The sequence below is a fragment of the Lagenorhynchus albirostris genome, chromosome X (assembly GCF_949774975.1).
Source record: "Lagenorhynchus albirostris chromosome X, mLagAlb1.1, whole genome shotgun sequence".
Taxonomy (NCBI): domain Eukaryota; kingdom Metazoa; phylum Chordata; class Mammalia; order Artiodactyla; family Delphinidae; genus Lagenorhynchus; species Lagenorhynchus albirostris.
The window spans coordinates 67,838,366-67,856,797 of NC_083116.1; the positions used below are offsets into that span (position 1 = coordinate 67,838,366).

Below are 18,432 nucleotides of genomic sequence, written 5' to 3' on the forward strand. Positions count from 1 at the left end.
CCTTGAAGTTAAAGACTTCATAACCTTCATTTCATGTTTTCTGCATCCCTAGCAAAGTAAAGTTACATATAGATGATTGTTTGAATCCAAGGGTACAACTAACATTTGTTGAATGACTATTATATGCCAGGTGATTTACAGGCACTGTCACATTTAAGAGTCATAATCACTTTGTAAGTTGTAAATATTAAATTACCCCCATTTTACAGATGAGTAAACTGAAGCACAGAGAATCCCAAAGTCACACAGCCGGTCAGTGACAGAATCTGGCTCCAAAATCCAAACCCTTAACCACTGTACCACCCAGTGTCTCTCCTTTGATCCTACTTACTTTTCAATTTGTAGACTTTTTTAAGGTCCATTTAAAAGAAAACTTCTCAGTTCCTGTGCCTCTTTCATCAGAAATAGAATGATGGAAAAACATGGATAATACTCTGGCATGGGGATCATTTCCCAGCTCTGCCACTGGGCTCAATGTATGACTTTTGGAAAGTCCCTTCTCTTCTCTGGAGCTCATTTTCAATTCCATGATCTCTAAGCTATCTTCAGCTTTAAGGTGTGATGTTCTATGATCACATTTGATAATGAGGAGTCAGGAATCAAGCTGAATAATCACAACTTTATATCTTTCACCAAATGGCTCTTTTCCTTTTTTGGAAGATATTGATATATTTTAGCATCCACTGTAAGCTTATATTTATTAATATACTCTCCATATCCTGGAACCAAATTTCTTTCTTCAACTATCCTCTCTAGGTACACCAGTTGCTCCCTCTTATAACCTCCACCTAGCATTTTGACCACCAAGCTACAAACAACCTATTCTCACACTTGTCATTTGCCTTTACTCAAGAATAAGAATCCTAGGTCTCAACACTGAAAGCATAAAACATAATATACTGAGTTAGGGAGGGGCTACTCTTTTGAGCACCTAGGCATTTTTCAAGAGACTTGTTCCTCCTGTTTCTAGATAAGAAGGGAATGGCCATGCCCTCAGCTCCTGGAAAACTTAACTTATGCAGTAATATCATGGATATTCATTTTACTGCTTTACCTGCATTGTCCAACCCTGAGCCCTAAATTGGTTCATGTCCCTGAAATATTCCAGGTCTGCAATCAATCAGTTCAATTCAGAAAGTATTTCCTGAAGGTATGCCTCAGACAAGGCATTGTGGAGGGATATAAAGATAAATAAAACATGGCCTCTGCCCTCAAGGAATTTGCAGTTGTACGGAAGGATAGGAAAAGCACACAAGTCTAACACAAGATTTAATGTGCTCATTGCTATAAAAGTGATGTTAGCAATTACATACCTAGGTAAGCTTAGCCCTGTGCTAAGTACTGTGTGGTACACATGGTAAGTGTGTGATTGTCAGTGATGCTTAAACAATATCGATATCAATATCAGTATATCAATAAAGAAGACAAGTGTATGGGCTATAGTGGTGAAAGTTTTGAGGAAGAAATAGGACTTCAGCTAGATGTTATTAGGATGGGTAACATCTGGGTAGATGCTAGGAAGAAAGAAATGGCATTCTATGTAAGAAGTGTGACTTGAATGTGGTAAGAACACTAAGAAGGCCATCCATTCCTATGTACTGGGTGGGCATTGTGGGTTGTGAGCAGTAATATTAGAGAAGTAAGATGGCCACATGGTAGAGGGTTTTGTAGTTTTACTACAGGAGGGAATAGATATTAATTTTATGATCTTGAGGGATGTTAATATAATGAAAGATAAATTTTAGAAAAGTTACTCAGGTAGTAGCATGCAGGATATATTGAAATGTGCAGAGACAGGAACCAGAAAAAGCAATAAGTAGTTGAGCATGTGTCACAGTGGCTTCCAGAGGGGTGTGACACTAGAAATGGAGAAGGATTAAAGCCAGGAGACATTTTAAATAACTGGAAACAGTCCCAGTGACTAGAGAGATCTGGGAGTCATTCATATAGAGATGGTGTTTAAACCCATGAATGGTGTAGGAGATAATCAAGAGAGAGAATAAAGCTAGGAAAAGGAGATAAAATATAAAATTTGGCATCACCTAAGCAATGTTGACATGCATTCATGTGGACAAGGAAATGAATGGAAAAGAGAAAGTCAGAGGGTAAAAGATAAAACCTAAAGACACTCATAATTCAGGAAAGAGCATTACAAAAATACTGTGAATGAGAGAGTATTGCCCTATTTTACAGGTGAAAAAGTTGAAGCTGGGGAGGTAAAGTCACTTATGTAAGGCAATAAAGCAGTCATAACTCAACCTAAGTTCTTCAAGATTCCACATTATGTCCATTTCCGTATTCTTTCCAATCTCTGAGAACCAATGGCTACAAAGAAGTGTACATATACTGTTATGGTCACTTCTCATAGTATCAAAGGTTTATGTAGGTATATAGGATTTTAAAGGAAGGGAGGAGAGCTAGGAGGATGAGACAGGAAGAGAAACAGAGCTGAGCCAGCATACACTAAGACTAAAATGACATCATTCTTGGTTCAAGTAAACATTTATTGAATAATGGTAAAAATCACTACAGCATAGGCAATAAGAGCAGGTGGGGGTGGTGAAAGCAGTGTAGGTGCAGATGGTAGAAGGAGAAAGTAAATTGTTTTCCTAAGTTCTGCATTTGTCTTCTGTTATGCAGAGCCTGATTTTTTTTAAGTATCTGCATTCTTTCAATTTAGTCCTCACCTGGCGATGACTCTACCTTTGCCATCTTAGCTTAATCTCCTCTGGGAGTGAAACTATGAAGGAAGTTGATAATCGAGTTTTTCAGCTCAAGTTTCAATGTCTGCAAGACTGATTTTAATTTAAATAATTGCTAGGGGGAATTGTTCTGTGCCAAATAGAAGTGTGGATTGCAATGGTAAAGAGTAAAAGAAACCCATTCAGCAGAATACTAAAAGCCAATTTCTGAAAAGGTGCACTACCAAACCATACCTACAAAGTTCTGAAACAGCCAACCGTCAGGAGGAAACAACAAGGCAAATAGTGCGTTGAAGTTCCAGAATTGTCTTTTACACTTATCAATTGCTTTCTTGATAGAAATGTATAGGTAAGATGAGATGTATGCTCAAGCACTTGCTCCCTCTTTTTCTCTTTTGAGGTGTTTGACAAACATAAGTAATTCTCTGTATATCCTTCACTGAAGAGCTGGGCCAATACAACTGCTTTTTGTTCAGACTTAAGGGCAAGAATACCCTGGGCCCAGGATTCCAAAGAAGACAGAATGTTGTGCCCACTATGATTCCAAAGACAGACATTCTAAGAGCCACTTTTTACTTTTCCACTCTTCCTGGGAGAAAGCAAACTTGTCTCTGGAGTGTGCCTGGTTAACTCAGTGGCATGAGAAGTTGCCAGCCTGCTGTGGCAAGGGTAACCCACCCTGGCTGGCCTCTATCTTCTAGCATCCAGACCTCACACTTATGGGAGCACTCCGAACAGCACATCAATTTCATAAAGGAGAATGTACTAAGCAGAAACTATAAGGGACAACCACTGTCAACTTTTTTTTATCTCAAAGTGCCAAGTATATTATTATGCAAGGAATATAAAGAAAGTGATTATCTGTACATTAAGCAAGCTGATTCAGAGTGTACTTTGCTCCTCAAAAGGCTGGGTGTTGAAAACAAGAACATTTGTACCGTAAATGATGTTGCTTGTTGATTCCAAAGCCTCTTATTTTCTGGATACTTCATTCCTTTTTAGAAACACACCAACACCTAAAGTACTATAACAGCTATCTCAATTATGTCCAGTGGAATAACAAGACAGGGTAATTTTGTGAGTAGCAAGACCCAAAACATTCTATTAAAAACAAATGAAGTTGAGCTGTGATCACAGCTATTTAAGTCAAATACCAGCCACTATTATAGATCAGATAATGCTGACAAATAAAATAATCTTAATTCATAGTACAGCAGGCTGACAGCTCTTGAAATGTGAATGCTTGGACTGGTTACAAATGCTTCATTATATAGCACATCAGTCTTTAGATATTTGTGGATGTCCACTGCCTCCAGGGATTGACCGAGAAACAAACATGCCAATAAACGGATACCCACCCATACAAGAGAAAGGGACATTTGTTTATTTCACTTTTCAACCTTACAGATTATCCAGAAGGATCATCATCTCTTGCTGTGGAAACGGAAACGTAGCAGTTTTCACATTTCCTGCATCTCTCAAACAGGTCAGTATTCTGAGGGAGACACATAGAGTACCACCTGGACTGCTAAGAGGCAGTTTTGGGGAGCAGAACTGGAAAAGGAGTAAGTTATCACCCTGGCAAACAAGATGTTGAATTCTTCCCTCTTGTATTATTCACGTAAGCAGAAGTTCTATACATAATTTCCCTGTGTATTGTACTGAAAAAGACTCCCTTACTCCCTGTAAACTCACACTATTCACTTTGGCTAAAAGACCCCAGGGTATCCAGAACAGCCATACATCTCATTTCGGTTATTTACTTTCATACTATGAATTATAAACCTTGTCCTAGTGAATTTCAGGTCTCTGAAATGAAAAAGATTACAAATAGGTTCTTTTTGCCTGACTCCATTATGTCAGTTAATAACCTACTCTTACCCACTCACAGGCAAAAAGCACCATCCCTACACTCCAACTCTCCCGAAATGCTACTAATTTGTCCATCAGTGGCAGGCAGCCTTACACATGGGATTCTCTTTGGCCTGGTGAAAAGCTAAAAAACCTTCTCTTTGAAACATTGACAGGTAAATAAACCCAATGTAATTCAGTATTAAAAGGAAAACTTTAGTAATAAAAATACCATGGAGCTTGAAGCTCTGATCTGATAAGCCTTCCAATTCTATTCCCATGAAAAAGCTGGCAATTATTCAGAAGCCTATCAATCTATGGGCTCTCAGGTCTTCACTTCTTTACCTTACAGAACCCTGCTGTGCACCAGTATAGGTACTATATAAAACCTTCTATATGACAGTCACTTTGCTATGTACTTTACATATGTTATCTCATTTAATCCTCACATCAACTCTGTCAGGTGAATGTTACTATTCCCATTTTACTTATGAGAAAACTGAAGTCCAGAGAAGTTAAACCACCTATCTAGCTAGTAAGTGGATAACCTAAGATTGCAACACAGATCTGTCTGACCTCAGATCATGCCCTTTCCAATATGGCACTACATTTAAAAACCTGACTTGGGATATTTACTACACCTTCACTTATAATCAAAGGTTTAAAACAGGGAAGAATTGGGCTTCCCTGGTAGTGCAGTGGTTGAGAGTCCGCCTACCGATGCACGGGACACGGGTTCGTGCCCCAGTCCGGGAAGATCCCACATGCATGGAGCGGCTGGGCCCGTGAGCCATGGCCGCTGAGCCTGCGTGTCCAGAGCCTGTGCTCTGCAACGGGAGAGGCCACAACAGTGAGAGGCCCGTGTACCGCAAAAAAAAAAAAAAAAAGGGAAGAATTAAATCTGTCTTCTTATCCAAAGCCCTGATAAAATGTGTGACACTTGTATGGTACTAGAACCTAGATTTCAGATATCCATGGTGCTTCTCTCTCTCATTTTCTTATTTTAGCATTTTACTATGGGTATTCTTTGACATGCCAACAGAAGTTAAAGGGGAAAAAGTTACCTGGTGAAATAAATTTAGGAAACCCTGTATCAAAATTAGAGAGTTATCTTTAGCATAGGAATTATGCAAATAAGTTTTGTGACTCTCCAAGAGGGGGGTATAGTAGCCCTCTGAACTTATTTGGCTGAACTTATTTTCTTGTGTGCAGATCATGGAACTTTGTCTTTAGTGCAGTACTTCTCAACACTTAAAATATGCTAAGGAATTTTGTGAATCCCCTAAAGTGGAATAAGTTTTTTCCAAACTTATATGACCATGTAACCCTTTTTTTCAGAATATCTTGGGTAAATATTAAGCCATAAAATATATATATATATATATATTAGATTTCATTTTATTTAACATCTTTATTGGAGAATAATTGCTTTACATTGTTGTGTTAGTTTCTGCTGTATAACAAAGTGAATCAGCTATATGTACACATATATCCCCATATCCCCTCCCTCTGGCATCTCCCTCCCACCCACCATATCCCACCCATCTAGGTGGTTACAAAGCACCGAGCTGATCTCCCTCTGTTATGGGGCTGCTTCCCACTACCTATCTATTTTACATTTGGTAGTGTATATATGTCCATGCCACTCTCTCACTTCGTCCCAGCTTACCCTTCCCCCTCCCTGTGTCCTCAAGTCCATTCTCTACGTCTGTGTCTTTATTCCTGTCCTGCTGCTAGGTTCTTCAGAACCTTTTTTTTTTTTTAGATTCCATATATATGTGTTAGCATACGGTATTTGTTTTTCTCTTTCTGACTTACTGCACTCTGTATGACAGACTCTAGGTCCATCCACCTCACTACAAATAACTCAATTTCGTTTCTTTTAATGGCTGAGTAATACTCCATTGTATATATGTGCCACATCTACTTCATCCATTCACCTGTTGATGGACACTTAGGTTGCTTCCATGTCCTGGCTATTGTAAATAGAGCTGCAATGAACATTGTGGTACATGACTCTTTTTGAATTATGGTTTTCTCAGGGTATATGCCCAATCCAAAAATGGGCAGAAGACCTAAATAGACATTTCTCCAAAGAAGATACACAGATTGCCAACAAACACATGAAAGGATGCTCAACATCACTAATCATTAGAGAAATGCAAATCAAAACTTCAGTGAGGTAGAGAAATGCAAATCAAAACTTCAGTGAGGTATCATCTCCCACCAGTTAGAATGGGCATCATCAGAAAATCTACAAACAACAAATGCTTCAGAGGGTGTGGAGAAAAGGGAACCCTCTTGCACTGTTGGTGGGAATGAAAATTGATACGACTCCTGTGGAGAACAGTATCGAGGTTCCTTAAAAAACTAAAAATAGAACTATCATGTGACCCAGCATAAAATATATTTTTGATATGATTTCCTAGGTAAGCAAAATTGCCTTTAAGCAGTGCTTTTCCCAGGGCACTCTGTTCAAATAAATTAGCCGATTAATTTTGTGGGAATAACAGGGTCATGTTCTAATAATAATAGAAAAGTATTTGGGAACACAGGAGGGAAGAATGGGGCAATCATTTCAATGTTTAACAATATGAATAATTTTTTAATGTACATAATTACTACAGTAATGTTTGTAAAAGCCCCAAACAGAAAACAACTTGAATGTCTATCAACATGAGAATGGTTGAATAAGTTATGTATGTCTATAGCCTGGCTAAATGGATACAAAAACAAGACCCAAATATATGCTGTATGGGTCTCTAGGTCTGAAGAGACCCACTTCAGACCTAGGGACACGTACAGACTGAAAGTGAGGGGCTGGAAACAGATATTCCATGCAAATCAAAAGAAAGCTGGGGTAGAGCTTCCATGGTGGCGCAGTGGTTGAGAGTCTGCCTGCCGATGCAGGGGACACGGGTTTATGCCCCGGTTCAGGAAGATCCCACATGCCACAGAGCAGCTAGGCCCGTGAACCATGGCCACTGAGCCTGCGCGTCCAGAGCCTGTGCTCTGAAACGGGAGAGGCCACAAGAGTGAGAGGCCCGTGTACCACAAAAAAAAAAAAAGAAAGCTGGGGTAGCAATTCTCACATCAGACAAAATAGACTTTAAAATAAAGACTATTACAAGAGACAAAGAAGGACACCACATAATGATAAAGGAATCTATCCAAGAAGAAGATATAACAATTATAAATATTTATGCACCCAGCATAGGAGCACCTCAATACATAAGGCAAATGCTAACAACCATAAAAGGGGATCATTGCAACAAAAAGAATAAAATACCTAGGAATAAACCTACCTAAGGAGACAAAAGACCTGCATGCAGAAAACTATAAGACACTGATGGAAGAAATTAAAGGTGATACAAACAGATGGAGATTTATACCATGTTCTTGGATTGGCAGAATCAACATTGTGAAAATGACTCTACTACCCAAAGCAATATACAGATTCCGTGCAATCCCTATCAAACTACCAATGGCATTTTTCACAGAACTAGAACAAACAATTTCACAATTTTTATGGAAACACAAAAGACCCCAAAAGGCCAAAGCAATCTTGAGGAAGAAAAACAGAGCTGGAGGAATCAGGGTCCCTGACTTCAGACTATACTACAAAACTACAATAATCAAGACAGTATGCTACTGGCACAAAAACAGAAATATAGATCCATGGAACAGGATAGAAAGCCAAGAGATAAACCCATGCATGTATGGTCACCTTATTTTTGATAAAGGAGGCAAGAATATACAATGTAGAAAAGACAGCCTCTTCAAAAAGTGGAGCTGTGAAAACTGGAAATCTACATGTAAAAGAATGAAATTAGAAATCTCCCTAACACCATACACAAAAATAAACTCAAAATGGATTAAAGACCTAAATGGAAGGCCAGACACTATAAAACTCTTAGAGGAAAACATAGGCAGAACACTCTATGACATACATCACAGCAAGATCCTTTTTGACCCACCTTCTAGAGAAATGGAAATAAAAACAAAAATAAACAAATGGGACCTAATGAAACTTAAAAGCTTTTGCACAGCAAAGGAAACCATAAACAAGATGAAAAGGCAAGCCTCAGAATGGGAGAAAATATTTGCACACGAAACAACTGACAAAGGATTAATCTCCAAAATATACAAGCAGCTCATGCAGCTCAATATCAAAAAAAACAAACAACCTAATCCAAAAATAGGCAGAAGACCTAAATAGACATTTCACCAAAGAAGATATACAGACTGCCAGCAAACACATGAAAGAATGCTCAACATCATTAATCATTAGAGAAATGCAAATCAAAACTACAATGAGGTATTACCTCACACCAGTAAGAATGGCCATCATCAAAAAATCTACAAACAATAAATGCTAGAGAGGGTGTGGAGAAAAGGGAACTCTCCTATACTGTTGGTGGGAATGTAAGTTGATACAGCCACTGTGGAGAACAGTATGGAGGTTCCTTAAAAAACTAAAAATACAACTACCATATGACCTAGCAATCCCACTACTGGGCATATACCCTGAGAAAACCATAATTCAAAAAGAGTCATGTACCACAATGTTCATTGCAGCACTATTTACCATAGCCAGGACATGGAAGCAACCTAAGTGTCCATCAACAGATGAATGGATAAAGAAGATGTGGCACATATATACAATGGAATATTACTCAGCCATAGAAAGAAACGAAATTGAGTTATTTGTACTGAGGTGGATGGACCTAGAATCTGTCATGCAGAGTGAAGTAAGTCAGAAGGAGAAAAACAAATACCATATGCTAACACATATATATGGAATATTAAAAAAAAATGGTTCTGAAGAACCTAGCAGCAGGACAGGAATAAAGGTGCAGATGTAGAGAATGGACTTAAGGGCATGGGGAGGGGGAAGGGTAAGCTGGGATGAAGTGAGAGAGTGGCCTGGACATATATACACTACCAAATGTAAAATAGATAGCTAGTGGGAAGCAGCTGCATCATTCAGGGAGATCAGCTCGGTGTTTTGTGACCACCTAGAGAGGTGGGATAGGGAGGATGGGCGGGAGACACAAAATGGAGGGGATATGGGGATATAAGTATACGTATAGCTGATTCACTTTTTTATACAGCAGAAACTAACACAACAGTGTAAAGCAATTATATTCCAGTAAAGATGTTTAAAAAAGATAAAAAGAAGTATGTTTGTCTAAATTATTAGATAATTTTTACATTTTTGTTCTCTTCTGAAATGTTTTTAAACTTATTCAACTTCACTAGTAAGAAATGCAAATTAAAATAATGCCAAATATCAATTTTTGTCCACTAAAGCAGCCAGTTTTTACAATGTTGGCAAGAACACGTTGAAACACATGCTTTTATATGCTGCTGATATAAGGTTAAAATCTTAGATAATTTTTTGCGGGCAAAATATATAACATATATCAAAACCTTAAATGGCCCATGCAATTTTATCTGATAACTCCATTTTAGGAATGTATTTTAATGAAATAATCAGAGAACTGTATGACTATTCATCATTAATTTATTATAATATCAGAAAATTGGAAATAAAACTAAATATCTAACAATAGAGGAATAGTGAAATATTAAATCATTATGATGAACTATTATGTACTGTTAAAAGTAATTATTTTGAAGAATAATTGATAAGATTATGTGGAAAAGCTATATGATTGCATTTAATTCTAAAATTTTATTAAGATATAATTCATATACCATGTAATTTGATCACTTACAGTATACAATTCAGTTGTTTTTAGGATATTCACAGAGTCATACAACGATCACCACAATCAATTTTAGAACATTTTTATTGCCCCCAAAAGAATCCCCATACTCATTAACAGTCACTCCCCATTCGTCCACTCCCACCCCTAGGAAACCACTAATCTGTCTCTATAGATTTGCCTATTCTGGACATTGAATATAATCCATGATTCCACTGAAGCATACGATATGTGATCTTTTGAAAGAAAACATTTGTAAATCAAATATTTGTTAGGAGGCTTGTATGCAGAATATATAAAGAACTCTTACAATTCTATAAATGAAAAGATAATACAACTTTTTTAATGAGCAAAGGATTGGAATAGACATTTCTCCATATACAAATGATCAGTAAGCACATGAAGGGGCTTCCCTGGTGGCGCAGTGGTTGAGAGTCCGCCTGCCAATGCAGGGGACATGGGTTCGTGTCCCGGTCCGGGAAGATCCCACATGCTGCGGAGCGGCTGGGCCCGTGAGCCATGGCCGCTGAGCCTGCGTGTCCAGAGCCTGTGCTCCACAATGGGAGAGGCCACAAAAGTGAGAGGCCCGCGTACCGCAAAAAAAAAAAAAAAAGCACATGAAAAATGCTTAACATCATTAGCTATTAGGGAATACAAATCAAAACCACGAGATACCATTTAATTTCCACTAGGATGGCTATAATCCAGAAGACAGATAACAAGTGTTAGTGAGGATGTAAAGAAATCGGAATCCTCATACATTTCTGGTGGCAGTGTAGAATGGTGCAATCACTTTGGAAACAGTTTGGAAGTCCTTCAATATGTTAAACATAAAATTACCATATGCCCCAGCAATTCCACTCCTTGGTATAACCAAGAGAAATGAAAACATATGTCCAAACAAAAACTACTGCATAAATGTTCACAGAAGCATTATTCATAATAGCCAAAAAGTGGAAACATCACTAATATCCATCTACTGATGAGTAGATAAATAAAATGTGGCATATCCATACAATGGAATGTCATTTGGCAACCAAAAGAATACATGCTACAACATGGGATGGACCTTGAAAACATTATAAAATTACATTTTTAATTTAATTAAAAACTTTTAAGTATTAAAATGTATCTACATGTGTAGAAAAACACTGAAAGGAATTATACCAAAAATATAAGTAAAAGCAAATTTTTTACATGGGTTACTTCCTTCACTATCAAGCCTTAATACTTCAACCTCTCTCTTGCCAATATTTTTTCTCCCTAACTCCATTGCTTTAGCCAGCAAAAATGCAAATTCCAGATTCAATCCAGCTGTCTGCCTTCTCCATTTCTGTACTCAGCCTGCTGAGAACCACTACAAAAATAACACAACTGATTATAAATACTGTTTGCAGCGATTAGAAATAACACAACTGAGACTACACATTTGTGGCCTCCAACCTTACCTGGCCTGTTAAGTCTTCACTATTTACCAGTAGTTTTTTCCTTTATTAACCACAACTTCATATAGTCTCTCATATCACTCCTATCCCATATCATAATGAAAGTCCTAACACATGAAATAGGGCTAAAAAAGGAGATTAAAGTAACTCTAATTGTAAAAGAAGAAGTAAAATTATCTCTATTTGCAGATGTCATGATTGTCCACATAGATCATCCAAAGAATCTACAAAAACTCCTAGAACTAATGAGTGAGTTTATCAAGTTCACAGCATACAAGATCAATGCACAAACATCTATTATGTTTCTGTACACTAGCAATGCACAACTGGGAAACCAAAATCAAAAACACAATACAATTTACAGTAACTTCAAAAAATTAACTAACTAGATATAAATGTAACAAATCATACACAATATCTGTATGCTGAAACTTGTAAAACACTGATGAAAAAAACCATGGAAGACCTAAATAAACGAGATATATACTATGCTTATGGGTCAGAAGACTCAGTATAAGTAAGATGTCAATACTTCCTAAACTGATAGACAACTTTAATACAATCCTAATTAAAATTTTTTATTTTAATCAAATATTTTGTAGAGATAGACAAGCTTACACTAAAATTTAAATGGAAAAGGGAACTAGAATAGCCAAAACAATTCTGAAAAAAATACATAACTGAAGGACTCAAACTGTCCAATTTTAAGACATACTATAATGCTACTGTAGTCAAGACAGTGTGGTATTAACCAAAGGACAGACTCATAAGCCAATGGAACAGAATAAAAAATAAAATACAGAAATAGACCCATATAAAGATTCTCAACTGATTTTTACACAAAGATACAATGGTAATTCAATGGAGAAAATAGTCTTCAACAAATAGTGATAGAATAATTGGACATACCTATACTATTACACCTCACAACATATGCAAAACTTAACTCAAAATGGATCATAGACCTAAATGTAAAATGTAAAACTATAAAAATCTTAGAAGAAAATGTAGGAGAAAATCTTTATCACTTTGAGTTAGGCAAATAGTTCTTAGATATGACATCAAAAGTAATATACATAAAAGAAAAAATTTACAAATTGGACTTCAACAAAATTAAAAATGTATTCTCTGAGAAGAACATTGTTAAGAGAATAAAAAGACAAGCCACTGACTGGGAGAAAATATTTTCAAAACACATATCTAATAAAGGACTTGTATCCAGAAAATGTAAAGTGCTCTAAAATGTCAAAAGTAAGGAAACCAACACAATAAAGTAATGGGCAAAAGTTTTCAATGGACACTTCACCAAAGAAGTGGAAATAAACATAAGAACATGCTTGATGGGGTTGCCAAGATAGCGGAGTAGGAAGACCCTGAACTTATCTACTCCGATAGACACACCAGAATTACAACTACTTACAGAGTAGCTATCTATGAGAAAGACCTGAAACCTAGCAGAAAAGATTTCCTACAACTAAAGACATAAAGAAGGAACCACTATGAGATGGGTAGGAGGGGCAGAGATGCAGTATAGTCAGAATCCACACCCCCAGGTCAGCAACCACAAATGGGAGGAATATCACAGTCCTAGAGATTGTCCCCAAGGAGCAAGGGGTCTGACTCCCATGTCAGGCTCCCCAGCCTGGGCATCCTGCACTGGGAAAACAGGCTCCCAGAACATCTGACATTGAAAACTATCAGGGCTTAGGTTGAGAGAGCTGGAAGGCTGTAAGAAACAGACTCTGCTCTTAAAGGGCACATGCAAAATCCCACATGTTCCAAGTCCCAGGGAAGAGGCAGTAGTTTGAAAGGAGCCTGGGTCAGACCCACTTGTTGATCTTGGAGAGACTCCTGGAGAGACAGGGGGCCAACTGCTACTCACCTGGGGAATGGAGACAGTGGCAGCAGCCATTAGGGACCTCATTCTATCATGATAATACCAGCACTGGCAAGCACCATTTTGGAATCCTCCTACCAGCCTGTTAGCACTGGGGACACAGCCCCATCTACCAGCAGGCTGGCAGCAGCTCCAAACCCGTCAGGGCCACACAGCCAGCCATGTAGGAAGCCTAGCCCACACTTCAGTGGGCCCACAGCTACTGCACAAGGCATGGCCTCACAGCCAACCAGACTGGGATCAAGACCTACCCACCAACACAACCCCAGTAGTTAGCCCTGACACAACAGAATGGCACATGCAGCCCACATGGGGGCACCCCTAGAGCATATAGCACTGGTGACCTGAGGGGAGCATGCTGCTGGGCCCCATAGGACGTCTCCTACATAAAGGCACTTCTCCAAGATCGGGAAACATAACCAACCTACCAAATACATAGAAATAAAAACAGCAATTTAGGCAAAATGAAGTGACAGAGGAATATATTCCAAACAAAGGAACAAGATAAAACCCCAGAAGAAGAACTAAATGAAATGAAATGGAGATAAGCAATCTACATGATAAAGAGTTCAAGGTAATCATAATAAAGATGTTTAACAAACTCAAGAGAAGAAAGGATGAACACAGTGAAAATTTCAACAAAGGGTTAGAAAATGTAAAGAAGAGTCAAATACAGTTGAAGAATACAATAACAGAAATTAAAAAACACTAGAAGGAGTCAACAATGGATTAGATGACACAGAGGAATGGATCAGAGATCTAGATGAAACAGCATAGTGGAAGTCACCCAAGCTGAACAAGAAAAAGAAAAAAAGGGCTTTAAAAAAAATGAGGATCGTATAAGAGACCTCTGAGACAACATCAGCATACTACATTCTCATTATAGGGATCACAGAAAGAGAAGAGATATAAAGGGTTAGAGAACTTATTTGAAGAAATAATAGCTGAAAACTTCCCTAACCTGGGAAAGGAAAAGACATCCAGATTCAGGAAGCACAGAGGGGTCCCAAACAAGATGAACACAAAGAGGTGCACACCAAGACACATTATATCTAAATGGCAAAATTAAAATAAAATGAGAATCTTAAAAGCAGCAACAGAAAAGCAACATGTTATGTACAAGGGCACTCCCATAAAGCTATCATCTGACTTTTCAGCAGAAACTCTGCAGGCCAAAAGGATTGGCACAATATACTGGAAGTGAGGAAAGGAAAAAAGTTACAACCAAAACTACTCTACCCTGCAAAGTTCTCATTCAGATTTGAAGAAGTGATAAAGAGTTTTACAAAGCAAAAGCAAAAAGAGTTCAGCACCACTAAACCAGCTTAACAAGAAATGTTAAAGGCACTTCTCTAAGCAAAAAAGGCCACAACTAGAAATATGAAAATTATGAAAAGAAAAATCTCACTGGTAAAGGCAAACATGCAGTAAAGGTAGTAGAATAACCACTTATAAATCTAGTAGGAAGGTTAAAAGACAAAAGCAGAAAAAGCATCTATATCCACAATAAGTAGTTATGGGATACACAAAACAAAAAGATGTAAAATATGATGCCAAAAACAATAAACACTGGGGATGGGGAGGAGTAGAAATGTAAGATGGTTAGAATGCACTTGAACTTAAGAGATCATCAACTTAAAATAATCACATATATAGAGAGAGGTTGTCATATATGTACCTCATGACAACTACAAACCAAAACCATATAATAGATACATACACAAAAAAGAGAAACACTAAAGGTAGTCATTAAATTATAAGGGAAGACAGCAAATGAAGAAGGGAACAACAACAAAAAGAGCTACAAAACCAACCCCAAAACAGTTCACAAAATGGCAATAAGTAATACCTATCAATAATTACTTTAAATGTAGATGGAGTAAATGCTCCAATCTAAAGACATAGAGTGGCTGAATGGATTAAAAAGCAAGACCCATGGGCTTCCCTGGTGGCGCAGTGGTTGAGAGTCCGCCTGTCGATGCAGGGGACACGGGTTCGTGCCCCGGTCTGGGAGGATCCCACATGCCGCGGAGCAGCTGGGCCCGTGAGCCATGGCCGCTGAGCCTGCATGTCCGGAGCCTGTGCTCCGCAACGGGAGAGGCCACAACAGTGAGAGGCCCGCATACCGCAAAAGAAAAAAAAAACAAGACCCATACACATGCTCCCTACAAGAGACTCAACTTCAGATCTAAAGCCACACACAAACTGAAAGTAAGGAGATGGAAAAATGTATTCCATTCAAATGGAAGCTAAAAGAAAGCTGGGGTAGCAGTACTTGCATCAGACAAAATAGATTTTAAAACAAAGTGTAAGAGTGTTACAAGAGACAAAAAAGGACATCAACATAGTAGCACCTAAATACATAAAGCAAATATTAACAAACATAAAGGAGAACTTGACAGTAATGCAATAATTGTAGGGAAATTTACCACCCCACTTACATCAATAGACAGATCATCCACACAAAATCAATAAACGAAGGCCTTAAATACGAATATGTTCAATAATATTGTAATAACTTTCTATGGAGACAGATGGTTACTAGACTTATCAGGGTGATAATTTCATAATGTATGCAAATGTCAGATCACCATGTAGTACACTTGAAGCTAACATAATGTTGTACATCAACTATATTTCAATTAAAATAAATTAAAATTGATTGTGAATAGTCTTTGAAATTAGTGCCAAAAGTCTTTGTTAAAATATAGTCATTCACATTTGAAAATTGGTAGTATGGCAGTGGAGTTATTTTTAAAACACAGATATCCATGGGACTTCCCTGGTGGTGCAATGGTTAAGAGTCTGCCTGTCAATGCAGGGGACATGGGTTTGAGCCCTGGTCCAGGAAGATCCCACATGCCGTGGAGCAACAAAGCCCTTGCACCACAACTACTGAGCCTGTGCTCTAGAGCCTGCGAGCCACAACTACTGAAAGCCCGCACACCTGTGCGCCACAACCACTGAAGTTCGTACATCATAACTACTGAAGCCCACGTGCCTAGAGCCTGTGCTCCACAACAAGAGAAGCCACCGCAATGAGAAGGCAGTGCACCGCAACGAAGAGTAACTCCTGCTCGCTGCAACTAGAGAAAGCCCACACACAGCAACGAACACCCAATGCAGCCAAAAAATAAATTTTTTTAAAACAAAAAAAACTTTAATAAATAAATAAAATATAGATATCCATTGAGGAGGCGGGGGGAAGGAAAGCTGCTCAATATCACTAGCCATTAGGAAAATGCAAATTAAAACACAAGGAGATTCCTTTATACCCATACTGGAATGGGTAATTTTGTTTTTACATAGGGATAATTCCAAGTGCTGATAAGGATGCAGAACAATTGGAATTCTCATACATTTCTTGTGGGGTTGCAAAATAGCTCAGGTACTCTGAAAAACAGTTTGACAGTTCCTTATAAAGTTTCTTACAACGTTAAACATACACTTACCATATATGACCCAGTAATCCTACTCCTGCATATTTCCCCTAGAAAATGAAAACTTGTGTTCACACAAAAATCTGTATATGAAAGGTTATAGCAGCTTTATTTATACTAGCCCAAACCTGGAAAACAAAAGAAATGTCCTTCAATGGGTAAAGAGTAAACTACCAAACGTAAAATAGATAGCTAGTGGGAAGCAGCCACATAGCACAGGGAGATCAGCTCGGTGCTTTGTGACCACCTAGAGGGGTGGCATAGGGAGGGTGGGAGGGAGGGAGACGCAAGAGGGAAGAGATATGGGAACATATGTATATGTATAACTGATTCACTTTGTTATAAGGCAGAGACTAACACACCATTGTAAAGCAATTATACTCCAATAAAGATGTAAGAAAAAAGAGTAAACAAAGTATACTACTCAGCAATCCTTTGATTTGATGAACAATTGATACTTATAGCAACATAGATGAACCTAAAATGCATTATTGTAAGTGAAAAAATCCCAGTTCATAGCACAGGGAATGTCATCAATAATATTGTAATAACCTTTGTATGGTGCATAATCTATAAAAATATCAAATCACTATGTCGTATACCTGAAACTAATATAATATTGTAAGTCAACTATACTTCAATTTAAAAAAACAAAAATATTTTTTAAAGGCTATGTGCTATATGATTCCATTTGTATGAAATTTTGGAAAAGGCAAAAATACATAGAGAGAAAACAGATTGGTGGTTGCCTGGCTTAGGGGGCTGAGGAAGTTCTACATTGTATCTGAGATGGTGGTTACAAGATTCCACCCATGTGTAAAAGCTCGCAGAACTGTAAACCAAACAGAAGTTAATTTTAATACATTTAAATTATAAATTAAAAAATCCTTCTCTCATGCTTCTCTGGAACTTCCTACACCCTTCTTCCCCCCACCCCTACCATCAGACATCTCCTTCTTAAGACAGTGTCTTCCCAAACTTTGCTAGGTTTTCTCCTGACCATCACATAAATCTACTCATTCCTTAGGGAATCTACCCATTTCTTGGCTAAAGGGCATATGTATGCTGATAACTGCTGGATATGTATCTCCAGCCCAGAACTCTTTACTGAGTTCCAGACCTGAATAACCAAGTGCCTTTCAATTTCACCCACCCCAAAATCCATTTCCTGTTTTGTTCCTTCTCCTTCATCTCCCACTCACATCTAATTTTTCACTGAGGTGTGTTGATTGTACTTCCTAAATATCTCTGGAAGCTGTGTACTTTTTCTAGCCTGATTACCATGACCCCAAACCATGTGTCTGTCATCTGTGTTACTGCAATAGCTTTTTAACTGATTTTCCTGATTCCCGTCTTGCCCCTCTT

General features: G+C 38.0%; 1 protein-coding gene across 1 annotated transcript in view; it reads left to right on the forward strand.

Annotated features, from left to right (window-relative positions):
- ZDHHC15 (zinc finger DHHC-type palmitoyltransferase 15) overlaps positions 1 to 16,709 on the forward strand; it is a 115,637-nt gene extending 98,928 nt beyond the window's left edge. The window contains exons 11-12 of the mRNA XM_060137053.1: positions 4,110 to 4,188; positions 16,449 to 16,709. Of these exons, the coding sequence (XP_059993036.1) occupies positions 4,110 to 4,156 (47 nt within the window). The 3' untranslated portion in view covers positions 4,157 to 4,188; positions 16,449 to 16,709. The remainder of the gene's footprint in view (positions 1 to 4,109; positions 4,189 to 16,448) is intronic.
- Positions 16,710 to 18,432: the final 1,723 nt, after the last annotated feature.